The 27,561-nt window shown below is 55.9% G+C and overlaps 2 protein-coding genes across 9 annotated transcripts in view; one reads left to right on the top strand and one right to left on the bottom strand.

Annotated features, from left to right (window-relative positions):
• Window positions 1-23,558, bottom strand: part of PRKAR1B (protein kinase cAMP-dependent type I regulatory subunit beta) — an 87,100-nt gene extending 63,542 nt beyond the window's left edge. For 6 of the 8 annotated variants that reach the window (XR_014254911.1, XR_014254912.1, XR_014254913.1 and 3 more), the window contains exons 1-4: window positions 23,461-23,558; window positions 22,552-22,748; window positions 9,252-9,422; window positions 6,487-6,578 (exon numbers count right to left, since the gene is read on the bottom strand). Coding sequence is in view for 5 of the 8 variants with exons in the window: in XM_082430640.1 (XP_082286766.1) it covers window positions 6,487-6,578; window positions 9,252-9,422; window positions 22,552-22,728 (440 nt within the window). In the remaining 3 variants the exon portion in view is untranslated. Of the gene's footprint in view, window positions 1-7; window positions 2,933-6,486; window positions 6,579-9,251; window positions 9,423-22,551; window positions 22,749-22,924; window positions 23,368-23,460 lie in introns of those variants that run through there. The other 2 variants (XM_082430641.1, XM_082430643.1) reach the window with 2 other exon arrangements.
• Window positions 694-3,747, top strand: LOC309646093 (uncharacterized protein; the record flags this gene model as incomplete). Its single annotated transcript, XM_082432075.1, has 2 exons — window positions 694-859; window positions 3,046-3,747. The coding sequence occupies 2 exons, from the start codon at window positions 694-696 to the stop codon at window positions 3,672-3,674; spliced, it is 795 nt and encodes a 264-aa protein (XP_082288201.1). The 3' UTR covers window positions 3,675-3,747.
• Window positions 23,559-27,561: the final 4,003 nt, after the last annotated feature.

Raw genomic sequence — 27,561 nt, 5'->3', positions numbered from 1 at the left:
CAGGCACCTTTCTGGCTTCTTCTTGGACTTTTGTTTATGAAGCGGCAGCTCTCCACTGAGTTCGTGGCCCAACCCAGCCAGACTCAGCTCACCGGCCTCACTCTCTCGCTCCGCCAGCCACAGCCCGGCTTGTTTTCTGCGCCTACTCTCGCCCCGTTGTCCTTTGCCCATGTGCCCCCGCCACTCGAACGCCTGTCCCACCCCCTCCTGCCTGTCCTTGAAGACCTGGTTCAAAGGTCGCTGGTTCTGCGGAGCAAGCAGTCCGACCCCGAGGGACACGAGACCCTTTCCTCCCCTGTGGACCCCCAGCATCCACCAGACGCCGGTGGGACCACCCACGTCCCAGGAAAGGATGACTCACTTTTTAAACATGGGTCCCCTTGGGGAGGACTCTCAACGGGAGGGGGGCTGTGTCCAGGGTCCCAAAGCGACGAGACAGCACGACGCTTCAACCAGGGCCCCCGTTCCGCGGGACGAGGGGCGGCCGCGTCCCTCTCTCAGGGCTGCTGTAGGGCTGGGAGGGACCCGAGCTCTGGCAGAACAGAGCAAAGTCTGTGTGACTAGCGCTCTCACCCCACGGAGCTGTGAGCAGCGCGGGACTTTGTCCCCGGAAAACTGGTCGCTGCCCCCAGAACCTGCGTGACCTGGGGCCATTACCTGCCTTCTCTGAGCCTCAGTTTCCCCACCTGACACATGGGGGAGTACCTGCGTCTGCTGAGAGGCTGGATGGGCCCCGGCCAGCTGGTGAATTCCCCACACCCGGCTGGCAGGCAACTTCCTACTGGTAGTGACCGGGGCTCAAGCGTGGAGCCAGGCCAGGGCCCCAGGCGTCCCTCCATCCTGGGGCTGGATCGACACTGTGAGGGGGTGGGGTCAGCTCACCAGCAAGGGCATCTCGAGGGTCCCTCCTTTCTAGAGAAATGGCCCCACTTCGCGCCCCTCTGGCCTCAGTTACCCATTGCCTGCGGGCATCTCCAATCACGTTACGGGGTGATTGTCAGGCGACATCAACAGTGAACCGGCTGGTGTGAGAAAACGTGTCTGCAGCGTCCTGGAGACCTCTCACCACCAACCTCTACAAGTTTTAAAACATTATGGCACCAAATAAGCAAGATCGTGGGCGAGGTTAACAGATTAGGGAGCTGGGTGATGCAATCACGGCAGGAGGCAGGTCATCCCAAGGCGGCCCCATCCCCACCGAGGCTCACATCCCAGCTTCCCCCAGGCCCAGCTGGGTGGCCATGGCAGCTTGCTTGAGCTCCGTGTGCCTCCATGCTTCATCTGCCCAAAGCCGCCACAACGAGGCCAGCACCATTCTAACAAGATGCTGCAGACAAGGCCTGCGGTCCGGGCTCTGGCTCAGAGCTCGCCATGACGCAGGCTCCAGGGTGCCAGGTCTCAGCCTCGCACTGAACACGGCTCCAACCCCGCAGGGTCACACAGCCCACAACGTGCGAACCTGGAGGTCTCCTCTGCCCAGAGCGAACCTGGCTTTGTGCAAAACGAAAATCAAACTTTTTGCAAGTTCAACCCATTAAGCATCTCCTCGGATGAGGCCCTGCGTTTTCCAAAATGCTAATCTTGGTTTTTAGTATCGCCTGAAAGGACGGCAGCAAACCCCAAAGCTGGAGCCAGGCTGCAAGAGGGGCTGAAGTGGCTCGGAGAAACAGAGTCTGTCCCCTGAACTCACTGTGAATTCAGCAGACGGGTGTGTTTTTCCCATCACCCGGGGGCCCGGGCCAATTTGTGGAATAACAGACTGCAGAGACATGCGGGTGGGCGGAAGACACACAGCTGTGCAGCCAGGGGTGCAGCCAGAGGCCTGTCTTAACTAGAGCTGCAGGGAGCACAGCCCGCTGCCAGCAAGGCCGCCCCAGGGTGAGATGCCCTCGCTGCCCCCCGCCCGCCCGTCTGGCGGCTCCGGTAATGAAGCCCCGGCCGGGGGCCCGAAACGCAGTGCCACTTCCTGGACCCTGCCCCCGACGCACACACGCAGGGCCTCCTAATCGTCACACTTCTGGCTTCCAGGGGCGCTCCATCTCCAGGCACCTGAGTGGGCGGGCAAGCCGGGAAGGGACCCGATGGAACCCAAGGGCCCCCACCTCCCTCCCCCGGGCCTGGGTGCACCCTCGGGGGACAGGCTGGGAGCCACAGCACACGCCAGGGCTCTGGAGCATCCTGTGGCTTCCTTCTGAGCCTGCTCGGGCCCCTGCGTCCCCAGGAAGGACAAAGCCTCTGCCACTGCTCACAAGAGCAGAAACCAAGTGAGGAGGCTGCACCTGCCAGCCCCCAACCTGGACCCTCCCCAGGACTACTCAACTCTTCAGCAGGGCTCTGAAGGGGCCAGCCCAGGGCACGAGGACATCCCGCTCCAGCCCCAACTCGGACATGTGCTGCTTGGCCTGGAGCAAGGGGCAAGGGCCCTCCCCTCACTGTTCACTGAGACAGGGCGACAAGCCAGCCTCCCAGAGTCCTTCCTGCTGTGTCCTGAGGCCCAGAGGAGCCCACTCACCTACCTCAGGCCCAGGATGGAGCAGAGAATGACTGCGGAGTGGTCTCAGGGCCAAACCAGCCCCTTCCTCAGACTAAGCACTGAAGGGCGGAGGGGTCTGGCTATGGGCTCCATCTGGATGGCCAAGCCAACCTCAGAGGGGCAAAGCTGCATCCAGAGAGATGCCCACTAACTCAGCCCCACCCACAAGTCAAAGGGCCAGAAAGATGATGATGATGATGATGATGGTGATGACAATGGTGATGATGGTGATGGTGACGATGGTGACGATGATGATGGTGGTGATGATGGTGATGATGGTGGTGATGATGGTGATGGTGGTGATGAAGGTGATGACGATGGTGATGATGGTGATGATGATGGTGGTGATGGTGATGACGATGGTGATGGTGATGACGATGGTGATGACAATGGTGATGATGATGACGGTGATGATGGTGGTGATGACGGTGATGGTGATGAAGATGGTGATGATGGTGATGGTGGTGATGATGGTGATGATGGTGGTGATGATGGTGATGGTGGTGATGAAGGTGATGACGATGGTGATGATGGTGATGATGATGGTGGTGATGGTGATGACAATGGTGATGGTGATGACGATGGTGATGACAATGGTGATGATGATGACGGTGATGATGGTGGTGATGACGGTGATGGTGATGAAGATGGTGGTGATGACGGTGATGATGATGATTGTGATGGTGATGAAGATGGTGGTGATGGTGATGATGGTGATGATGGTGATGATGGTAATGAAGATGGTGATGAAGATGGTGATGATGATGATGATGGTGATGACAATGGTGATGATGGTGACGATGATGAAGGTGGTGACGATGGTGATGATGGTGATGGTGGTGATGACAATGGTGGTGATGGTGATGACGGTGATGGTGATGGTGACGATGATGGTGGTGGTGATGATGGTGATGGTGGTGATGGTGATGATGGTGATGACGGTGATGATGATGGTGACGATGGTGATGGTGGTGATGATGGAGGTGATTATAATGATGGTAATGATACGCCCATGGACACTATCTCACTCTATCCTCACTGCAAGCCTCAAAGTAGGTTTTATTACCCTCATTTGACACTTGAGAAAACTGAGGCTCTGCCAGGTGCCGTGGTTTGGCCAAGAGACACCTTTTTTATTTAGGGGGTGGAAACTGAGGCTCCAAAGTATCCACACAGACCCAGAGAAAGGCTTCGAGAAATGCCGACTAGAAATGCCGCCCGGCAGTTCGGGGTAGGGGCTCTGTCCCTCAGCCACGTTGCATTACCTTCTCTTAAAGCAAAGGGCTGGAACACAGGCTTCGCCTTGTCTCCCCGCTGCTGTAGCTCCACGCAAGCTGAAAACACTGGCAAGAGCAAAAGCACCCAGCCCGAGACCGTGGGATTTTTTTTGTCCTAAACCTGAATTTAGCAGGAGGGGTTATAAAGCAGCACACGGTTTCTCCCACGTGGATTTACCCACATGAATATTCTAGTTACGCTACTCACGCAGGGAAGCAGAGAGGGCAGCAGGCAGCATCCACGTGGAGGCTCGCCAGACGCCCCGCAAACTTGGAAAGAACTGGGCGGCACGCGCCAGACCGCAGCTGAGCAGAGACAAAGCTGCGAAGCCCAGCGTCCAGCAGACAGAAAAGCAAAGGCCCTGGATGCTGCACCGGGAGATGTCACGTGGAAGGTCAGGGGACAGCATCTCCCTGCCCACGGCCTCTGGAACCCGCTTCCTGAACCGTCAGCCCGTCTCTTTAGAGGCCGTGGCCAGAAACGGGAGCCTGTGCGGGCTTCGATCTGGGAAGTGTGTTTTCCTCTGCGCAGAACAAAAGATCTGAAGCAGACACTCCCCGTGTGAAAGCTTTCTTTCCGATCCAGCCTTGAAAAGAGGGATTTTAATCCAACCATCTGCTTCCTCCTCCTCTCATCCGCCTGGCTCTCGGGTGCAGTAAAGCCTGAGGCAGAGCCAGCCGTGCGGCTCTGCAAACGTAGGGCCGAGGGCACAGGACCCCAGCATACGCTTCCTGGACACACACACCCGGAACGGCCCCGACAGGGAGTCCAGCTCAGCTGCCCCGGCCAGGCTGGCCCTAAGCTAAGACTTTCTGAACCCGCTGCTACCTGGGAGCTGGAAGGGGCCATGCAAGGGTGTGACCTGCTGAAAAGCATTGTGATTCTGAGCCCAAACCCTTCTGTTCTGGGCAGAAGAGTCCAGGCCACTGAACCGCTCAGCAGCTTCCAAGGCCATGAACCGAGCAAAGTGTCACCAGTAGTCAGAGAAACGACACCCTCTCTCCTCAAACGTGAAATAAGGTGATTGTACCCGGTGTGTCCGGGGCAGGGGAAGCCAACTCAGCAGAGGGAGATGGGGGAGGGCGACCGCAAGGTGTCCCACGTGTCCACCTTCCGTGGAGCCACCAGGAGCCGGCAAGTGCCGGAGAGCAGAGGCAGCGGTGAGGCTGACCCCCCAGGGAGCGGGCACGGACGGGTGCGCCCGAGACGGAGGACCGGCCAGCCCCGCCCCTGCCCCACGCCACGGGCTTCTGCAGACAGGGCATCTCCACCTCAGCCTGGATCACAGCCAACCCAGCCTCGCCCCCGCCTGGGAAGCACGCTGTGGGCGAGGAGGGACCACCCCCACTTGCAGGTCCTCTGGACGCCCCTGCGGCCTTCCTGGGACCAGCCAGCACAACGTAGCAAAAGCCTAAAAACCCACACTGGCACCTGTCCGGCGCCAGCCACCCTATCCTGCAAAAGCACCACTCCTCACTCTTCACGGAGACCCGCACCACGGGAAACTAGAAACGTCCACAGTGACTTTGGCAAGGGGAGCAGTGGACAAACCGACCCAGCCCTTGATGCAGCTGCACGCCCACAACCACCGCAGTGGTCACACGGGAGGCCCCGGGCCCGCGTCACAGAAGGTGCGTGTGTCCCGCCTGTTTCCACACGATACGCATGCAGAGAACGGCCTGGAGGGGCCAGTCCAGGCCGCGGCTGGTGGTCACTGTGGGGCGGAGGACGCAAAGAGGCCTTTTCCCTTCACTCTGTGTATCTGCATGTCATGTGCACATCTTGTATGGACTGTTCTCAAAACGTGCTCAGTTATTCAAATGAAGAATCACCGTTTGCCAAGAACAGAAAAAAAAAAATTTTTTTCAAACGTCATTTACCCTTTGATCCACATCGAGGAGTTTATCTTAAAGAAACAGACAAATACTCCCGACAAGCATACGAGTATGGGCATGACATCAAAATGCTGTTTATCATAAAAAATGCAAACAGCCATGGCAGGAGAGGAGTCACATCACACAACCCTATAGAAACGGGGACCACAGACCACGAAAGCCCTTACTGACAAAGAGAGACGCTCACCACCTCTCAAGTGTGACAAACTATGGAGAACGCCATTCCGTTTTGTGACAATACAGGGTTACGGTATGTGCATAAATCAAATCCTGAAGAACTGCCCCCAAAACATTCCCAGTGATTATTTTTGCTTTGTGGCTTAAAATTTTCCAATTTTCCCAATTATTTACATGCTCCCCATTCCCAAGCAAAGCATCCCAGCCCCTTCACTACCCCCAGGCCCCCTCCCTGGAATAACTTTCACCCCCACCCCATATCCACCCCCGAGCCCCTTCCAGCCCGTGCTGAGCGTCACCCCGGCTCAGTCACCCTCCCTCAGGACCCCGTGCTCCGCGGACAGACGTGCATTTCACCCGTAAGCCCATGAGGCAGTGAGTTCAGCTTGGGCACGGCAGGCCCTCTGCAAGCAGAAGAGATGTCTTGCTGTGACAAGGTTGGCCTGCAGGCACTTTGGATCCCAACCCAGATTGGAGGAGGCAGCCCAAGTGCACACAGCGCTAAATCTCTGGAGGCCACCCCTGCCCCATGAGCCCGTGCTTCCAAAACTGACCCGTGTCCCCTGGAGCTGGACATCCCACCAGCCCCGTTCCTGCTCCTACCTTCTCTCGTTGTCGTCCAGGTGAGCGAAGAGCACGTTCTTGGAGATGGCTTTGGCCAGTGCCGTCATGGTCTTGTAGTCCTTGGGGATGACCTGCGTGGAAGCCCGGCAGTCAGACCTGTGGGCATCCTGGACCAGGGCCTGGACCCAGCTAGCCCTTTGGGCCCCTCCTCGATCCCGAGAAAGCGGGCCGCTCAGCCTTCAAGGTGGTATTACCAGTGACGGTAGACAGAAATCTTGAAATGCTAGCTGCATGTCACAATTTTTGGAAATTTGAAAAATAAAGAAGAGACAAGGGGCCCAGAGTGACCCGAGAGTTTGCGTATTGTCCAGAACTCGGGGTCTTGGTGGACAGGCGCCGGTGGGCTTCAGAGCCTGTAGAAGATGCTACAAGGCCTCCAGGCCCTTGGATTATTATGTCTTTTGTTTTTATTTCTTTACTCCCCTGGCTTTTTTGTAGGTAATAAATACTCGTTAAAATATTTGAAAACTGGAAAAAAAAAAAAAAAGATACCGTGACCCAAGGCTGGCTCCACCCTTTCAGGTGGTGATGGAAGGGCTGGGTAGGGGCCTGGACCTTGTTGGCCAAAACGTGGGTAAAAAGTCATCCCCGGGCTTCCCTGGTGGCGCGGTGGTTGAGAATCTGCCTGCCGATGCAGGGGACACGGGTTCGAGCCCTGGTCTGGGAAGATCCCACATGCCGCGGAGCAGCTGGGCCCGTGAGCCACAACTACTGAGCCTGCGCGTCTGGAGCCTGTGCTCCACAACAAGAGAGGCCGCGACAGTGAGAGGCCCGCGACCGCGATGAAGAGTGGCCCCCGCTCGCCACAACCAAAGAAAGCCCTCACACAGAAACGAAGACCCAACACAGCCAAAAATAAATAAATAAATAAATTTAAAAAAAAAAAAAAAAAAAAAAAAAAAAAAAAAAAAAAAAAAAGTCATCCCCACGCCCGCTGGGACCAGCCTGTGAAGCTCGAGGTGTGTCCGGTGAATCAATGTCCAGCTGACGACCAGCACTGGCATTTCCAACGCCAAGATTCCTCCCTTAAAAGACACCGAGGGGAGGCTGTCTGGACCGGGACATGACCGCCACCTCATGCTCAGCTGCCCCTAAATCTCTTCCAGGCTGGGGGCGGGTGGTGACATCGGGACGCCGCACGTGGGTGCGCCACATCTAAAACCATGGAGCCCTTTACAAAGAGGTCCCTGAGGGGCAGGATGGAGCCACCTGAAAAGCCGCTCCAGCTCCAACAACTGTGTAACAGCTCGGACGTGCAGACCGTGAGAGGGGGTGCCCTACACGCTGCACCCTCTCCCCTCCTGGGACACCCTGGGTTACTGTGGTGACACGCCACACCTAGGGAACCAGCCGGGTACCATCCGAGCAACTAAACCCATTTGTCTGTCCTGTTTCCTTGGTTTTACCCGATCCCACCCAGGCCACATGCAGTCGTCATGGCCCTTCAGCCCCTCTGGTCTGTGACAGTTTCTCAGAGGAGGTCTGGCAGTTACTTTGCAGAATGTCCCTTCATCTGGGCTTGTCCGGGGATCTCCTCCGGGCTAGACAGGGGTCCAGGGTTTTGGCAGGAAGGCCACAGAGGTGAAGTGCCCTGGTGGGCTTTTAAGCTGCACTTTTACTAGTTTTATTCCCTGATTATAAAAGTAGTAAGTACTGGGGAGGGGCTGGGCATGGTTGTTTCATGGGGACAGAGGTTCAGATTTGCAAGATGAAATGTGCCGGAGATGATGGCGGTGACCGTGGCACAATGGTGAGAATGTGACCTGGATGCTAAACATCGTTAAAGAGGTGCTGTGGCCCAACTGTCCCCAAATTCACGTGTCGAAGCCCTAGCCCCATGGTAAGGTGTTTAGTGATGGGGTCTCGGGAGGTGACTGGGTTTAGGTGGGCCAAGACAGGATCAGCACCCTCGTAAGTCGAGACCTAGAGATCTCGCTCTCCCCACCCCGCCCACCACGTGAGAACAGGCGAGAAGGCGGCCATCTGGGGGCCAGGAAGGGAAGCGGGTCCTCACCAGGAACCCACCCTGCCGGCTCCTGGATCGTGGACTCCCAGCCTAGAGACTGTGAGAGGGTGAATGTCTGTTGTTTAAGCCTCCAGTCTTTTGTTACAGCAGCTTGAGCTGACACAGACGGTAAGTTCTACTATGCACATTTTGCCATACTTTAAAATAAATTTTTGTAATAGGTCAAAAACTAAAAATAAAAAAAATTTTTTTAAAGAGTAAAGCTGGCTGCAGAAACGCATAAGATGGAATGGCAGGCCCATGTCCAAGGCAGGGCTCGGGCACACGCAGCCACCAGCGTGGTGACTCACACGGAGTCCCACACGGGGAGGCCCCTGACAAAGGCGCGCCCTGCTCAGCATGAGGGCCGGAGAGAGAGGGAGGATGGTGTCCGGGGCGGGGGAGGGCGACCCCTGGGCGGCTCTGAGCTTGGGGTCCAGCCTCGAGGGTGAAGCCAGGAGAAGAGGACCCACGAGGCCCTAGACACGGGGCTCCTCCTCCCGCACCCCAGGACCTGGCTGTCCCGCCCTGTCCCCAGCCTACTGGGGTCACAGAACCATGGGGGTGGCGGGGCCCCCAAGAGAGCCTCAGGTAGGTACGCACCAGGCTCAGGCCAGCAGGGACCACAACGACCTTCCGGAAGAAGAAGGGAGGCCAAGGCCCGACGCCTGGGACGCGGGGCGGGACGCGGGGCGGGGCGCGGGGCGGGACGCGGGGCAGGGGCGGGGTCGAGGCCCACCTTCCGCACGTAGGACACAGCATCCTCCTCTGTGTACACCTCGGCGCTCACTCCCCCACGCCGGTGCCGGGCTTGCACCACCGGGTTGGGCGGTGACGGGGACACTTCCTCGTCGTGCGAGTCCGGCTGGGAGGCTGGCTTCTGCTGCGCCAGGATCTGCCGGTTTTCTTCCTGGAGGGGGACAACGCAGAGCGGGTGAGAAGAGAGGCCATCTCGGCAGAAGAGTCCGTCCCGGGAGGCCACGGGGTCCCAGGAAGGCCGGGGACCCAGCGCGTCCCAGCCGGGCCCGCCGACCCGCCTCCTGGACTTCAAGGCCACCTCCGAGCCCACCTCCTCCCAACCCACAGCCCTGCCAGCCACAGAGCCCTGGCTCCAGAAGGCTTTCTGTTCCTTCACACTTTGAGCAACGTGTCCAGCTACCAGACTCCAGGGCTCAGCCCACAGGGTCCCAGGCCCCGGCGAGCCTCTGAGGCCCCCCCCAGTGCCACTGGTTCACCCGAGGGCAGGAAGTGCCCCCACTCTGCTCACCAACGTGCTGGAAACAGGAGGTGGGTACACAACAGGGAAGCAAACCTCTCGTTTTCTTCCCGCGCTTTTCATTACTGCTTTTTAAAAACTCTGTTTACACACAGAGGGCGCAAAATCCCAAAAGTGCAAAGGTACACGGGGTGACGGGGTCTCCCACGGCCGACCCTCCAGCTCCACGTCCCCAGAGCAACCTGGCGACCACTGGTCCGTGGATGGGACCGGGCTTCCCAGCACACGGCCCCGGATGGTGGCAGGAGGTACCAGCTGGTTCCTTTCTACAAGCACCTACACACGACCCTACAGAACAGCCAAAGCCAGGAGAGAAGCTCCGACTCACGCCAACATATACAGAGTCTTCATCCAACACCCAACGCTTCCAAGGCTGAGGAACAGCCCCAGGTGCCTGGTGGGCGGGAAGGAGGGGTTTCCCTGAGGGTCAGCTCTGGACACACCAGCAACCACCGATCGCTCCAGAACTGCCTTCCAAGTACTCACCTCGTCACTCTTCTGTTACCATGACAACAGCCATCTCATCCTTTCTGAGACCAGCGCCAACATCTCCCTGGAGCCGGGAGTCACTGGGTTATTTCCCACCCTTTGTGAATTACTGGGTGACACGCCGGAAATGTGTTATTTACATTGTACGTTAATTCTACGCAAAGTTAAGACTGTCGGTAAGACTCCCACTTTTATGGAAATCATTGCAAACGTCACTGACTGTTCTTGTAAACCACGAATTTTCACTATCAATAGAAACATCAGTTGCATCTCATGTGAGAGACTCTGGGCCTTTGCTCTTAGAAATTATTAAAAATAAGAACAATAAGGGAATTCCCTGGCAGTCCCGTGATTAGGACTCCATGCTCTCACTGCCGAGGGCTTGGGTTCAATCCCTGGTTGGGGAAACTAAGATCCCACAAGCCGTGTAGCCAAAAAAAAAAAAAGAACAATAATATACACAAAAATGAGTCAGTGGGGTCTTAAAGCAGGATTTTGGAGACATGAGTGGGAAAGGCCCCTGCACTGCAGTGTAAACTGTTTATAGTGACACCGGGGCTCTGCCAGAGCCCAGGAGAGAGGAACCAGCAGAGGCCCCGGGCCACCAAAGGACGTCCGGAAAGTCAGGCCATGCGGGAGTGACCGGGCTCGGAGGTGATGGTGACACGGGGCAGAGACGTGGGCAGTGATGGATGGAGGTGAGGTCGGGAGGAAATGACCCCAGGCTTCCCGCAGAAGCGAGGGAGCCGACAGGCGCTTGTCTCAGCAAATGAGGGGACTTTTCTTAAGTTGAGGTAAAATTCGCACAACATGAAATTAACAATCAGCCATTTTAAAGTGTGCGACCCTGTGGCATTCAGTGCATTCACAATGTTATGCCAACATCTCTAACCGCTAGATCCAAGTGTTTCATCACCCCAAAACACCCGGGTACCCCGCTGGCAGTCCCTCCAGGCCCTCCACCCAGGCCTAGCACCCACTAACCTACCTCCTGCCTCCGTGGATCCGCCCATTCTGGACACTGCCATGGACAGAGTCACACGGTACGTGCCCTCCCGTGTCAGACTTCTCCCACTCGGCACACTGTCTTCAAGGGGCATCCATGCTGTGGCAGGTGTCAGCACATCCCTCCTTCTGGTGGCCGAATCGTACTCCGCTGTGCCACATCTCCGTGATCCATTAGTGAGCTGGTGGACACGGGCTGGCTCCAGCCTTTGGCTGCTGTGAGTAGCGCTGCCGTGGACGTGAGTGTGCGGGTTTGCGTCTCGGGGCTGTGTTCAGTTCTTGGGGACACCCCTGGGGCGGGAATGCTGGGTCCCACGGGGGCTCGCGCTCAGCTCGGCGAAGAACCTCCCAGCGGTCTCCACCAGCCACTCCCGGCAGCGGTGCCATCCCCCGACACCCTTGCCACTTTCTGTGTATTGGTTTGGTTTCGATCTGGTCGACGTGAGCTGGGTTCTGGACACACTGCCTTCGAGATAACGGAGCGACCTGGCCTTGGGAATGGCCCACAGGCCCTACAGACAGTGGCTGGCCCAGGGTCCACGGTCACGGCGAGGACCCCGGGCTCCCTGCGCAGCCACCAGAAGCCACTTGTCTTGAAGAAAGCCGCGGCCCAGGCCTTGTTTTCTGGGACCAGTGAGCAGCCCTGTCCTGGCACGGAGATGGTTTTCCGCCTTTGGCAGCAAAGGGTCAAATGAGGCAGGATACAGGTGGTTCAAAACACGAAGCCGCTTCAGGGGATTTTGAGAGGACACGGTGGGAGGGGGGAGCCGGGAGCCAGGGCCCCCCAGGGCGCGGCGGGATGACCGCCCCCAGGCTCTGCCTCGACCACGCCAGACCGTTATTTCTGGATGGCATCCCTCTCCCACCCCAGGAGATTCCAGGAAAACCTCTAATTCTCAGAGCTCCCCCTTCCTGTCTCCTGTTTTCACGCTGCTGAATTGTCTTGGCTACGAATGGTAGAGGGCACGGGGTCAGGACAGGCGATCCAGGCCAAAGGAATCTTCATAACAAGAGTGTGGGAACAGTGTTTCCAGAAAGCTCCGCGGCCAGAATCTGCCCCCAAACGCGTAAGGCAGCTCCAGGGACCGTCCCCGTCCTGCCCTCGGGGCCCAGAGCTCCCTGGGCCATGAATGATGTGCTTCATCACCTTCTGACCACGTTTTTCCTACGCGAGGGGTGAAATGCAGGCTTCCAGCCTGAGAAGAGACAACACGGAGGGGGGTCTAGGGAGACTTTCCAGAACTGAGCTGACCCCCCCACACACAACAGCCCATACGCCTGGGACCCTGGGACAGTGGAATCCCTCCCCTCTGCTCCCCACTCCCGGTCTGGCTGGGCAAGGACACCGGCTGCCCCATCCCTCGTAGGGGATTCCTAGGGTAAGGGACGTCCCTCGTAGGGGATACCTAGGGTAAGGGATGTGTCCAGGGCACCTGGGCACCCAGCGGCAAGGTGAGAAGAGAAACACGGAGCTTCGATCATTTATTGAGCACCTTCTGTATACCAGGCCTCAGACAGAAAATGCAACAGGGAAAAAGGCATAGTTCTTTCATGAAGGAGGTTACTGTTAGAGCTCGAACAGGACAGAGATGGTGGTCACAGCAAGATGACGGGTGAGCACCACCGAAGGACCAGGTACAAGGGGCTGCACCAGCAGTGGCAGGCTCTTAGACCATCCTCAGCAAGGAGGAGTCAAAGAGGGCTCCCTGGAGGAGGTGCCTCCTGAGTCCACCGAGATGAGAAGAGCTAAACCAGGGGACGTGGGCAGTTCTGAGCTCACCCCTGGCCCCCCTCCTCCCCAACCTGTGGCAAATTACAGTTTGTGTGTCTCTTCATGACGTGGCAGCCCTCTCCAATGTTTGTTTCATCCATCTCTTCAGAGTCAGACTCTGATTTTATCGTCTGCTATTTCTTCGATTTCTGCTTCATTAACTTCTGCTTTTACCCTTATTATTTGTCCTCGTTTCTGTCTTGCTTTCTTTCTCTATTCCTGGCTTCTCAGGTGGCACCTGGGCAGTGGGTTGAAAAGGGTACCTCAAAAATTCATGTCCACCCAGAACCTCAGAGAGTGGCTTTATTTGGAAATAACTCTTCACAGATACAATCAAGTTAAGACAAGGTCATCCTGGATTAGAGTGGCCCTAATCCAACGATGGGTGTCCTTATAAAAAGAGGAAGTTTGGACACAGACACACAGGGATGAACACAGGGGCAGTCTGGTGATGCATCTGCCAGTCAAGGGCAGCCCCCAGAAGCTGGGGAGGGCTGGGGCGGACCCCGCCCCCCGTCAGAGCCCCCAGAAGCAACCACCCCTGCCAAAGCCTTGATTTTGGGCTTCTGGCTTCCAGAACTGTAAATATCTGTTTTAAGCTGCCCATTTTTTGACAATTTGCTATGGCACCCTAGGAAACTAAGACACACACACAGCTCATTAATTTATCATCTTATTTTCTAATGAAGCTATAAATTTTCCTCTAAGTACCAATTTTGCTGCATTCCACATGTTTTGACATGCAATGCTTTTATTGTCTCTCAACCTAAATATTTCCTAATTTTTTATCATGACAATCTTTAACTGATAAACCATGCAAAAGCTCATTATTGATTTCCAAATGTATGGAGAGGCTTCTGGCTCTTTCTCTTTTTTTCTGGCTATTTTTTTATTAATAATTTGTAACTTTATTGGGTTATAGTCAAAGGATTCGGTTTCTGAGTGAGAAAAAGACTTAAACTCATCCTGGGATCCCTTGAAATAACATGTTGCACTGGGTACTTCATTCTCAAATTCTAAAGTTCTGATTTACACACACCTTTCCAGGATCTCCGATGTAACCAGATCAACACGAGGCAGATGCCGTGTCCTCCCCAGTCACGGCCCCGCTGTCACACAAGCTCGGATGGGAAACGCTGTGCTTCCCAGGGAGCTCACCACCACGTCCTCAGCACCCGGAACAGCGCCCGGCACAGAGCAGGTGTCCAATAAATATTGGTGGAATGAATGAATGAATGAATGAATGAAACCTTTTGGGAGAACTGGCATAGCTATCATGGATGCTTCTGAGCTGCATAATTCTATTTCTTAAAACACATCCTAAGGAAACAATGAGAGGCATCAAAAAGATATCTGTACCAGAATGGCCCTTGCAGTGCTTAAAAAAATTTTTTAATCCAACAAGCAACAATAAGAGATTGCTTAAATCAAGTTAGAAATATCTATGTAACAGGATATGCTGCACCGTTAAATCATACTTTTAATATATCTAGTAATCATATAAAGTTTGGTTTAAAACACCAAAAAGCAGGATTCAAAATTATATATAGTCAGGGAATTCCCTGGTGGTCCAGTGGTTAGGACTCTGCGCTTTCTCTGCCGGGGCCCTGGGTTAATCCCTGGTCGGGGAACTGAGGTCCTGCAAGCCGCACAGCGCGGCCAAAAAAAAAAAAAAATTATATATAGTCAAGAGAATGAAAAGACAAGCCACGAACTGGGAGAGAATATTTGCGAAACACGTATGTCTGAAAAAGGACTTGTATGCAAAATGTACAAAAAGCTCTTAAAACTCAACAATAAGAAAACAACCCCACTGGAAAACAGGCAAAAGATCTGGACACCTCACCAAGGGAGATCCCCAGATGGCAAATAAGCACAGGAAAGACGCTCCACCTCATCTGTCTTCAGGGAAACACGAATCAAAACAGCAGTGAGACAGCACTACACACCTATCGGGACAGCCAGAATCCAGACGGCGACAACAGCAAAGGCTGGCGAGGATGCGGAGTGGCAGGAACCCTCATTCGTGGCTGGTGGGGACGCAGAATGGCACCGCCGCTTTGGTTTTTTTTGTTTGTGTGTTTTTGTCTTATTTTGTCTTGTTTCTTTGCTGCGCCACACGGCTTGTGGGATCCGAGTTCCCCGACAAAGGATTGAACCCGGGCCCTCGGCAGGGACAGCGTGGAGTCCTAACCTCTGGACGACCAGGGATCTCCCGGTGCAGCCACTCTGGAAGACAATCTGGTGTCTGTCTTCATGCAACCCAGCAATTGCACTCCTGGTATTTATCAAAATGAGTTAAAACTTACATCACATAAAAACCTACACACGGACCCGTATAGCAGCTTTATCCACAATTGCTAAAACTTGGAAACAACCAAGATGTCGTTCAGCAGGTGATCGATAAATAAACTGGGGTCCATCCAGACAATGGAATATTATTCAGCAATAAAAATAAATGAGCTATTATTAAGTCATGAGAAGACTTGGAGGAAGCTTAAGTGCGTATCACTAAGTGAAAGAAGCCAGTCTGAAAAGGCTAAACGCTGTAGCTGGAAAAGGCGGAACTATGGAGACAGTGAAAGGATCAGGGGTTGCCGGGGGCTGGGGGGGGGGAGGGGCGAACAGGCGGAGCAAAGGGGATTTTTAGGGCAGTGGCTACTCTGCATGACGCTATGATGACGGAAACAGGTCAGAGGTTTGTCCAAACCCACGGAATGCACACCAAGAGCGAACCCTCAGGGGCGCCGCGGACTCTAGTCAATAGCAGCGTATCGGTGTTGACTGTCATTCCCTCGAAGCGCTCGCTGGCTGGTGCTCTGAGGCCCGTCTGGGCCTGGGGAGGACCCCGGCCACCAGTGTCTCCAGCCACCCCTGCACCCCCAGCCTCAGCCTCCCGCAAAGCTCGCTGCCTCCGCCGCCCTCCGGCAGACCTTGGGACCGGCTGCCCGGTCTAAGAGCGCCCAGGACCCTCCCACCCGCACTCAGAACCCTGGGGACCCCAGCACCCGCACCCCAGCTGCTCTGCAAACCCTCCTCACTCCACCTTCCCAGCGCCCCACCCACTCGGCCTCCCTGACACCCGCCCCTCAGTGAAGCAGACGTCGCAACGACCAGGGAAGAAACCATCAGGGCCAAAGGTATGGGGGAACTCACCTTCTTTTCCTTTTTAATTTCAAAGACTTGGTTTTCCTAAGTAGTTACAGGTTCACAGCAAACATCGTAGGGAGGCACAGAGGTTTCCCGCACGCCCCTTGTCCCCTCGCTCGCACAGCCTCCCCAGGGCCCCTCTACCCTGCAGAACGGGCAGCCACCAGAACCCCCCCAGACTACAGCCTGGACCACCGGTCCCCACGCCCTGCCACCTCCAGACGGCCTCCCGCCCCAGCCTCCGGCCCACCCAACGCTCCAGCCACCGCCTCCGGGGCTCCAGCCTTCCATGGCTCTGGGGTGGCACGAGCTGCCCCCGCCCCATTAGCCGCCCAGCCCATCGCCCCGAGGACAAGCCTTCGTCCACAGAACATGCCCCCCGAAAACAGCCCCACGATGACTCTCGCCCCCCGCAGGGCACAGCCTCCTGTCGGCCCCCGGGCTGAACGCGGACTCACGGCCTCCACCCTGGCTTCCCCGGTGGCCCCCCAGCACCGGAAGGCCCGGGCAATCAACGTGCCGGGGGGACGGAGCGCCCCTCCAAGACCCTCGGGAGTTCAATGCCAGTCCCGCCCATGGACGCCTCTGTCTGCCACCAGAAAGACACATGCGGTGCTGGTCACCAGGGAACACAGGCTGATCCTCCACAGTCACCAGACGCATCTGATGCCCAGTGTAGACCACAGCCACAGGAAGGGCCACAGGAAGGGCCACGTGGGCCCTGACAGAATTCACTTCCACGAAAGCCGCGGGCCGGGTTCTCCCCAAGGGAAACGCAGCGTAACTTGCTCGTTTCATTAAAGGCACAGAGTGAGCCTGGGTCGCCGGCTGTCTGACCAACGGACCAGAGGGAAGCCACCACTGCACCAGGAAGGAAAGCCTGCTGGATGAGGCATCTACGGCCACAAAAGAGAGCAGAGCGGCGTCGGCGAGGACTCGGGAAAGGGCGGGGGGCTCAGGGTCGCAAGACCACACAAGCTCACCCGGTCCTTGGGGAGGAGATGGGCGACAAGATTCAAGAGCCGTAAACACACACAGACACTCGGCCCCCAGAGCCCTTCCTAAAATACCTGCATATTTACCCATTTTTTCTTTTCAATCATTTCCTTGGCATAAAGGTGTTTTCTGGAGCAGAAAGAAACAAAAAAACTGAAAGCCATCAAACACAAAACGATGGAAATAAAGTAGAAACGATGACGCATCCACGTCATGGAAAACTTTACAGCCACAAGAGGCCACAGAAATGCTACTAATACAGATGCAAGGCAACATGAGTGCACTTAATGCCACTGAAATGCACACTAAAAAAAGGCCAAAATGGTAAATTCTACGTCGCCTATGTTTTACCACAATAAAAAATGCTACTAAGAAGAAAAAAGCAAACAAAAAATGCACATATATACAATTATCCACATCCGTATGTAAGCGTGTCCTGCAGTGCAAGAAAAGTCCTCGGAGAAATGTAGGGTGGGTACATAGGTGCAGGGTCATGGGTGCATTTTTATAAAGTAATCTTTCCTGCACAATTTAAAATCCACTATTAAAGGGATTGATGACTTTATCATCACACGATCCGCCAAAAGACTGAATCTTGGAGAAGCTCCAAGGCTGTGTTTGGCCAGCGGGTGTGGGCTATCTTCCCCCCTCAAGCCTCCACCCTAGAATAAGGCCACCTCCTCACCGGCTCACTCACCGAGGCCACACCCCAGCCAAGGCAGCACCCCGAGAGCTGGGCCATCCCCACCAACCTGTGCGGGCAGCTGCAGCCTCTGTGCTTATCAAGGCCTCACACACACGCTTCCTGCTCTCAACACAAGTGGAGAAAACTGTTCCTCCCCAGGCTTCCGGCCTGGCCAGCCTCCTGCAGAGAGAGGGGCCCGGGACCCAGCACACCCCGGCCCCAAAGCCAGAGCCTTTCCTGCTCCCAGGCCGAAACAGCTCCCTGGTCACCCTGCTCAGCAGACGCAGCAGGAAATGAGACCCCCCCTGTGGTTTCAGGACACCTTAAGGCACTTTACATTTGGGGATCCCAGGTCCATTTGAACATCCACTGCAAACACTGGGGACATTCTCCCCAGTAAAATGCACCCGCCTATAACAGCTTGCACACGATTTCAGAGAATCCACCAAATCAGCCCCGAAGCCTGGAACCTAGGCCTTCCAAGTCACCCGACCTCTTCCAGACCTCGGTCCTCACCTGTCAAAGGCAGGTAATAAATTGCCTCTCCAGGCGAGAATGATCAATGAATCTTCCTAAACCTCTATGCTCGCCCCAGCCTCTCCCCCAAGCTCCAAACTCATAGCCTCTTTGACAACTTCAACGCATCCAAAGCCTTACTCTTAATTTTTCCTGTCCAACCCTGTCTCTGTCTCTTCCCACTGGCCCCTTCTTGGCTCAGGACTTCACTCAGGACTCGGACCAAACCCGAGGAGTCACGGCCCATGCCTCTTTCCTCACCCCACCCCCAATCCACCAGCAAGACCGGAAAGGCCCCCCAAAGAAAACAGCCCACCTGACCCTCTCACTCCACCCCCAGGGGACAGGAGCACCTTCACCCCTGCCAAGTCTAACAACCAAAAGCATCTGGGCCACTGAAATGTCCCCTGGAGGCAAGAGGTCCCCCGCTGAGACCCTCTGCTCTAGTTTCACTCTGCAGCCTCAGCTCAGGTCTGGCCTGGACCCTGCCTCTGGCCTCCTAATGGGATCCCTGCCTGGTCCAGCTGAGAAGTCCCGTCCTGTGAGACATGTCACCCGGCTGGGGTCATCTGTGAACAAGCAGAGTGAAATGAGGATGTACTGTCACCCACCTGACCGTCCCTCTTCAAACGTGCAGGAAACAAGCACCACCCCCCCCACGCCCCAGTCCCCTGTCCTCCGTGCCAGCGACTGGACTCCTCCCCCACATGGCGACCTGGAAAGTAACCAAAGATTCAAGCCACGTGGGCCATGTTCACCCATCAACTGAAAAACAGGTTTTTATTTATTTTTTTAAGGTTCATTTATTTATTTATTGGCTGCGCAGCATGTGAGATCTCAGTTCCCCAACCAGGGATCGAACCCACGCCCTCTGCGTTGGAAGGGTGGAGTCTTAACCATTGGACCGCCAGGGGAGTCCCTGGAAAACAGGTTTTTAAATTAAAACAGTCAAAGCTGACTAGGGTGGGTGGCTACAAGCACACTGTCTGGTGGGGCTTGAATCAGTGCTGCGTTTGGAGAGCTCCTTGACAACACCAACAAGATTTCTGTGACCTGGTAATTCCACCTGGAATTTCAGTAATTCCATCTCTGAAAAGCTGTACTAAACACTACTACATACAGGGAAAAAAAAAAAAATCTATGTACAAATATGTCCCTGTGGCATTATTTTTTTTTATACATCTTTATTGGGGTATAACTGCTTCACAATGCTGTGTTAGTTTCTGTTGTACAACAAACTGAATCAGCCTTATGCATACATATATCCCCATATCCTCCCCTCCCTCTTGCGTCTCCCTCCCACCCTCCCTATCCCACCCCGCTATGGTCACAAAGCGCGAGCTGATCTCCCTGTGCTATGCGGCTGCTTCTCACTAGCTATTTTACGTTTGGTAGTGTACGTATGTCAGTGCTACTCTCACTTCGCCCCAGCTTCCCCTTCCCCCCTACCCTGTGTCCTCAAGCCCATTCTCTACGTCTGCGTCTTTATTCCTGCCCTGCCACCAGGTTCATCAGTACCATTTTATTTAGATTCCGTGTATATGTGTTAGCATTCGGTATTTGTTTTTCTCTTTCTGACTTACTTCACTCTGTATGACAGACTCTTGGTCCATCCACCTCACTACAAATAACTCAATTTCGTTTCTTTTTATGGCTGAGTCATATTCCATTGCATATATGTGCCACATCTATTTTACCCATTCATCTGTCAATGGACATTTAGGTTGCTTCCATGTCCTGGCTATTGTAAATAGTGCTGCAGTGAACATTGTGGTACATGTCTCTTTTTGAATTATGGTTTTCTCAAGGTATATGCCCAGTAGTCGGATTGCTGGGTCATATGGTACTTCTATTTTTAGTTTTTTAAGGAACCTCCATACTGTTCTCCATAGTGGCTGTATCAATTTACATTCCCACCAACAGTGCAGGAGGGTCCTCTTTTCACCACACCCTCTTCAGCATTTATTGTTTCTAGATTTTTTGATAATGGCATTCTGACCGGTGTGAGGTGATACCTCATTGTAGTTTTGATTTGCATTTCTCTAATAGTTAGTGATGTTGAACATCTTTTCATGTGTCTCTTGGCCATCTGTATGTCTTCTTTGGCAAAATGTCTATTTAAACAGATGAAGAAATATACCACGTTCTTGGATTGGAAGAATCAATATTGTGAAAATCACTATACTACCTAAAGCAACCTACAGATTCAATGCAATCCCTGTTAAACTACCAATGGCATTCTTCACAGAATTAGGACAAAAAATTGTATGGAAACACAAAAGATCCCAAATAGCCAAAGCAATCTTGAGAAAGAAAAACGGAGCTGGAGTAATCAGGCTCCCTGACTTCAAACTATACTACAAAGCTACAGTAATCAAGACAGTATGGTACTGGCACAAAAACAGAAATATAGATCAGTGGTACAGGATAGAAAGCCCAGAGATAAACCCATTCACATATGGTCACCTAATTTACGACAAAGGAGGCAAGAACATACAATGGAGAAAAGACAGCCTCTTCAATAAATGGTGCTGGGAAAACTGGACAGCTACATGTAAAAGAATGAAATTAGAACACTCCCTAACACCATACACAAAAATAAACTCAAAATGGATTAAAGACCTAAATGTAAGACCAGACACTATAAAACTCTTAGAGAAAAACACTCTTTGACATAAAACCACAGCAAGATCTTTTCTGACCCACCTCCTAGAGTAATGAAAATTAAAAAAAAACAAAAATAAACAAATGGGACCTAATTAAACTTAAAATCTTTTGTGCAGCAAAGGAAACCGTAAACAAGATAAAAAGACAACCCTCAGAATGGGAGAAAGTATTTGCAAATGAAACAACAGACAAAGGATTAATCTCCAAAACATACAAACAGCTCATGGAGCTCAATATCAAAAAAACCAACAACCCAATTAAAAAATGGGTGGTGTTATTTTTAATATTAAAACACTGGAAACAACTCAACTGTCTAATCATGAGGAAAACATTAAGAAAACTTTTCTGGATCTTCTCAACACATTACACAATCATTCACACTGAGGACCATGAAGAATGTATAACAAATGAACAACATAAATATAAAATTGCATCCGTAACATGATTCCAGCTATGTTTCAAAACCGCAATGCACGGTTGGAGGGGAACAGGTGGAAAGGACTCCAGGTGATTTCTACTTCTTCTTTCCACTTTTGAACTTTTCTATTTTTCTTTAAAAGGCATGTATTACTTTAAAATGTGTTTTAACAGACTGTTTTAAAGGGAAGAAATAAATCCATTCCTTTGCGTTAAGGCTACCTCTGTCCACAGGAGTGCCCATCAGAAGTAAAACACCACTGAGCTCGGGGACACAGAGGTGCTTAAAACAGACCTGGGCCCCAGCTGGGGTCCCGTTCAGTCCCCAGGGACAGGTAGGTCGTGATACAAAGACCACGAGGAGGCACCTGAGGTCACCCCAGAGAGAGATCTGGGTGGCCAGGCCAGGGAGGAAGGCAGGAGGCGTGAGGCGGTGGAGGGAAAGCTGGACGGGACCACAAGCGGCTCCTGCCCCAGCCTGCTGCTTCCCAGCCCCGAGCCTCCAGGATGAAGCAGGAAGGGGGTGAGAGCTGTCATCCACGCAGGAGTGAGCTGGGCGTCTCCCTCCTCAGGAGAGAGGGGGCGGGTGTGGCACGTGCTCCCCCCACATGTCTGAGGGGCAGGCCAGCATCTGCCGAGGCTCAGAGACGCAGATCAAGGGAATCTGACCTCCAACGGCCCCGCCACATTCTCTATCAGGGCTGTTTCCTTTTACCCCAGTGCCAATGGCATCTCTAACCAGTCCCCCGAGTTGAGAACCGCCAGCGACCCCACAAGCTATAGTCACAGCCAGCAGTTCCCAAACGTCCGCACCGCCTTCCAGGAGGCCTCCTGAGACCCTGAGCCACTGGAAAAAGAGAGGATTTCTGCGGCGGGAATGAAGCCACCGTGGCCTCCCTGCCCACCTCCCCGCAAAGAACCGCAGGAGGCCGTCCCGCGGGCGCCCCGCCCCCTCCTGAGCACGCAGGTAGCGGAGGGGAGGGCCGACAGGGCTTCGGCGCCACACACACACACCTGCACAGGCTGGGGGGGCGGCGGGGGGAGGACCAGGTGCCGGAGCCACTGACCTTCTCCAGCTTCTCGAAGTGCTCCCGGAGGAACCTCATGGGGCGCTCGGGCTTGGAGATGCAGAGCTGCACGATGCAGTCCTTGAGCACCTGCTGGACGCTGTGCTTCTGTACGTAGAGCTCGCAGCCCCTCAGGCCGTCGTCCTCCTCCAGCTGCTGAGCCGATGGCGAGGCCATGGCGACCCGCTGCCCCCTTCCTGCGGAGGAAAACGCGAGTCCTGCCGGCCTCGGAGGGGCAGGACTCCCGCGGCCTGTGAACACGCGTCTTACACGCACCGTAAAGTTTATCTGATGACCGACGTGACCTGGTGACACGCCAGGCGTTTTATTCTGCTGCTGGCAAAGGCCTCTCACCCTGGGGGGCAAAGCTCACCTCTAAACAGATGCTCGCGGGGATGGAGGGGGATCCGCCAGGTTCCGGGCGCGGCTGAGAAACCTGACGACGGGGAAGCGGGGCCCTGCGTGTGCAGCCCAGGCGGTTATGGGGTCTCACTTGCGTCCATCCCTCCCCCTTTGGAGGACAGTGTGTGCCTGGAGCGCCCTCCGCGAGCTCCCGGGGAGATGGCGGGGGGACGGGGGTAGCTCTTACAGGCTCCACAGGAAAAGAAAGGGAAACGAAAACAAACGAAGCCCCGCGGACGGGCCTCCTGCGAAGATGAACCCGGCGAACAATGGCAGCGCCGCGCGTTCGGCCCGCGCTCGGCCAGGTCACAATGACGGCCCGGAACCCGGCCCGCCCGCCAGCGCCGCGCACGCAGCCCGGCGACCCCGGCCCCCCAGCCCCCCGACCACCGCTGCGCCTCGGCCCCGGGCCGGCCAAGGGGGCGGGGGCTCCCCGAAGGCCAAACTTCCTGGGGCCTCCCGGCCGGCGGGGGTTTCCGGAACAGACCCCTCCCCAGGCCCGCGTACCTGGATGCGCGGTGCCGGAGGCCGGAGGCGGCTGCGCGGGGACGCGCGGGCGCGGGGACGGCGGGCGAGCGGGTCCCGCACTGCAGCGGCGCCGCCCTCCGCCCGCCCCCGCGCCGCGCCGGTCCACCCCCCGCCCCGCCGCCCCCTTCCCGCCGACCGCGGTCCCGGCCTCCCCCCACTCCCCGCTCACCCCCTCCCCGCCCCATCTCACTCCCGCCCCCCACCCCGTCTATCGCCCACATCCCCAGGACCCACCTCTCCCCTCCCCCCCAGATTGCCCTCACCGGCAGCCTACCCCGTCCTCCTCCCTCTTTCCCCCTCCTCCCTCTCTTTCTCCTCCTCTTCCCTTCCTCCCCCCCTCCCCCGCCCCCTCGGCATTCAGGCTGACAGGCCTCACGCTGCACAGACAGACCCACAGATCCATGTGAAGCTGCGCAGCTGGGCCGGGACCACTACTACCGCCCCCCAGGCTCCCCCCTCACACCTCCACCCCCTCCACTGGAGACCCTGAGATTGCCCAGATTGTCCGCCCTGGCTGGTGGCAGCCACGTGCTGCCTTGGGGGTGATGGCCTCCCCCACCTTCACACCTGGGGTGTCACATCTACATGTCACAGGGCCTGCACTGGTGGCCAGGCAGGTCTAGGCTACTCCTTTTCTTGGTTAAGGGCACTAGCTTCACCCAGATGCCCCAGGGGGAAATCACAGGGTCATCCTAAATTCTTCCCACCACCCATGGGCTTCCAGGAGGTCAGAGGCCAGCACAGCCCCTAATCCACCAGCCCAGGCCTGCAGGAAAGGGAATCACCCTTATTTTCCTGTTGCCTAAAGTCATGTGTTGCTCCCATTCTGCCAGGGTGGTGGTGGAAACGTCATCTCGGGCAGTTGGGGGGTCCCCAACGCTTTACCTGGAGCGGTCTGAATACCAGGAGATGGGGTAGGGATCTCAGGCCTTTAAAGCGGAAGACCTCTGCTCCCCCACCCATACTGCCCCATCCACAAAGACACATTGCAGGGTGGCCGGCTGCCCCGCACGCACCCCAGCAGGGCTGAGGCTGACCCAGCTTCTTCCTGCCGGCTTGAAGCGAGAGGAAGAGGATGTGCTCAGGTGGTCAGACGTGGAGCTCCTTCCTGCCTCTTCATCCCCTGCCCTCGGCGTGCCTCCTGGCCCATCCCCGCCTCAGGTACAGTCACACCTGTCCCATCACACTTATTTCAAGAGTCCTTTTCGGGAACTGAAGTCCAGTCTCAACTGAATCAAAACTTTATTCCACAACTAATTTAAACCTTGGCTGTTTCTCAGCTCCGCCTGCCTGGATTGCTCAGACCTCCTCTCCCCCCCTTGCTGCCCCTCCTCCTCCCCCTCCAGTTACTGCTGGCTCCTCAGGGTGGCCTGGTGAAGAGGATGACAAAAAATTAGGGCCAGGTTTCACTTGACGGACTTGGGTGGGGCATATGCTCCAGGGCTGGCTTTTGTTCTCAGACTCTCCTGGGGTGCTTCAGGGATCTCTGCAGGGACCTTCCCCCTGCACGGTTCCGTGGGAGGGGGAGACCCTCTCCGAGGATGGCCTTCTAAGCCCGAGCCCCCCCTGCACACACACATAGCCTCATCCTGGCAGGGAGCCCCCTGGACCACGTCTTGCAAGACAAGGACCTCTCCAGGTTCAGGGCCTGGCGGTCGGCTGGGTGCACCAAGCCCACCAGAAACTTCGTTCCTCGGCCTCTCTCAGCTGTGGCTGGACAAGCCCCATCCTCACACCACCGTGGTGGCAGCTCCCACCAGCCTGTCCCCTGCAGACCCTTCCAGACTCCTCAGGTAGCCACTTCAGAGGCCCTGCCATCCGGGGGCTACAGGCAGGCTCTCCCTAAGAACTCCCTCCCCACCTTCCTCAAGGGGTAGTGCGGGGCCAGGTCCCCCACCCGTGGCCCAGCCTGCAGACAAGCCCCCCCCCATCTCTCCTGTGGCCCCTGCCCCCTGCGTCACCTGAGTGGAAGGGAAGTGCTTCCAACGCATCCAGCTCACTCACTGCTTCAAGGAGGGGAGCCAGGGACCCTCGAGCAAGCCTGGCCTCGCCCTGTGTCTGGGCCAGGCTGTGTTAACCAGTAAATGTCTGCATTGATGGCACAGCGGTTGTTTGCAGCTGATCCAAGTGGCTCCACCCTGAACGACACGATCCCCCAGGCCCTCTCCCTCCGTGATGGGGGGCGGCGAGCACAGGGTCCGTCAGGGAAACTGACTAGACCACCGGCGGCCAGTGGCCTTACGTGAGGACGGCAGGCATCCCCCTCACGGAGCAGGGACAGGAAACCGTGGGGACCAGTGATGCCATACACAGCTAGGTCGATGTCACCACCGCTGGATGGTGACAAGTCCCGGTTTATTGGGTGTCCTGAAAACATGCAGTGGTGATCGTGTCATCATTCAGAAGTCCCAGCAAGTCGTGCTGGTCTGTGTGTCCCCTCCACCCACGGGGAAGGACCCACCCCAGCACAGCCAGCAGAAGGGCTTCATGTGCCCCAGCCCCGAGGTCCTCACCTCAGCCCTGGAACCCGAATCACCAAGTTTTGCAAAGGTCCAACTTCAAAACCACATTATTTTCCAACCACCCCTCTCCCGCGCCCCAAACTCCTGGCTCTGCCAAGTCCCTTTCACCCAGCAAGATCCAACGGGGACGTTGCTTCTGCGGGGAACCCTCCCTGTGGCTCCCACACCTGAGGGCCAGGTTGGGCCCTGGGGTGCCACCCAGGGCTCTCTGCAGCCGCAGCTCTATTCTAAGTGTGCCAGAGGCCATTTGCTGAGCTTCTGTCCCCCCATCCCCCCTCCACGGTGCCGAGAGCCCCAGGGAGCACGGATGCTGTGTCCTGTTGTTTAGACTCTGCAGGGCAAGGAGACAGACACAGATATCTGCTGGGGTGAGGAAAGGAGGGTTCTCGCCCGCCCGCCCGGCGCTGACGTGGGCCCTGCCACCTGACCAGCGTGGGGCCGGGCCGGGGGCTTTACCTGGAAGAGCCATCGAATCTCCCCACCCGTCGAGGTGGGTGTGGCTCTCAACCCCAGCTGACAGGGACTGAGGGGACCAGGGGATGGCAGCAGAGCAAGAGGCACACGGTCAAGTCCCGTGACCAGGAACGCTGCCAATTTCAGCTCTTCCAGCCACGTCCCTCATGGGGGAGCGAGCTAATCCCTCCCTGGAGCAGTGGGAGAGGAGCTGGGGTCAGGAGAGCAGGGAGCCCAGAGCGGGGGTGAAGGGGAGGGACACGGCCTGGGCGTGGCCGCAGGCTCCTGAGAGGCAGCGGGAACCAGTCAATGCATCTAATCCGGGGATGGTTTGGGGGTGTGGCGGGTGGCCCCCAGGTGCATCCAAGGCACTCCCAGCAGAGGACCCAGCCCTCTGGGTGGACCCGGGGCCACATTCAGGGGACACAGCTGAGCCCTGCCTGGACTCCTGACCCACAGACACTGAGGTACTCGGGGTGTAAGGTCCTGAGCTTATGGTGACTCCCCCAGCGTCTGCAGAAAACAAAGCTGGTGACAGCCTCAGGCAGCGAGGGCTCCCGTCCCCAGGGCCCCATCATGCTTTCACCTGTGCCTGACGAGTGTCTTCCCCGGATCCACCCCCCCACCCCGGCCCCGAGCATCGAGCACGGGCTCCGTGAGGAGGAGGAGCTACTGCGGATGCCGGGGACCCCGAGCGCCCCATGAGAACCGGCCGGAGGAGATAGCGAAGGAATGGACCAACCAAGCACATGTGCTTACATCAATTTATTATGCTGGTGAAACGACACACTTCACAACGTTTGTAACCAGGACGCTGAACGAGGGGGTCCTGGAACAGACCTGAAGTTGCTTTTTCCTACCTCGGCCGGGTCTTTAAAACCTATTCGGAGAAGCAGTTTCCTTCTCTGCTCCTGCCTAAACATTTTAGCTCAAACGTAGAGAATTTCAAAGTTCTACTGCCATGTTAAGATATAAACCCAGGGTCAACTCGGTCATTGTAAGTGTCCAGAGCTATGAAATGATCAGAACTCCAGCCTGACTTAAAGTTAAAGCCTTTCCCCTCCTCTGGTGAGGCTGAGGCAGGAGGTGGGCCGGGAAAGGACAG

Source organism: Balaenoptera physalus (genome assembly GCF_965194825.1).
Source record: "Balaenoptera physalus genome assembly, chromosome: 16".
Taxonomy (NCBI): domain Eukaryota; kingdom Metazoa; phylum Chordata; class Mammalia; order Artiodactyla; family Balaenopteridae; genus Balaenoptera; species Balaenoptera physalus.
Note: the sequence above shows the minus strand (reverse complement) of the source record. Positions and strands in the feature narration are given on the sequence as shown.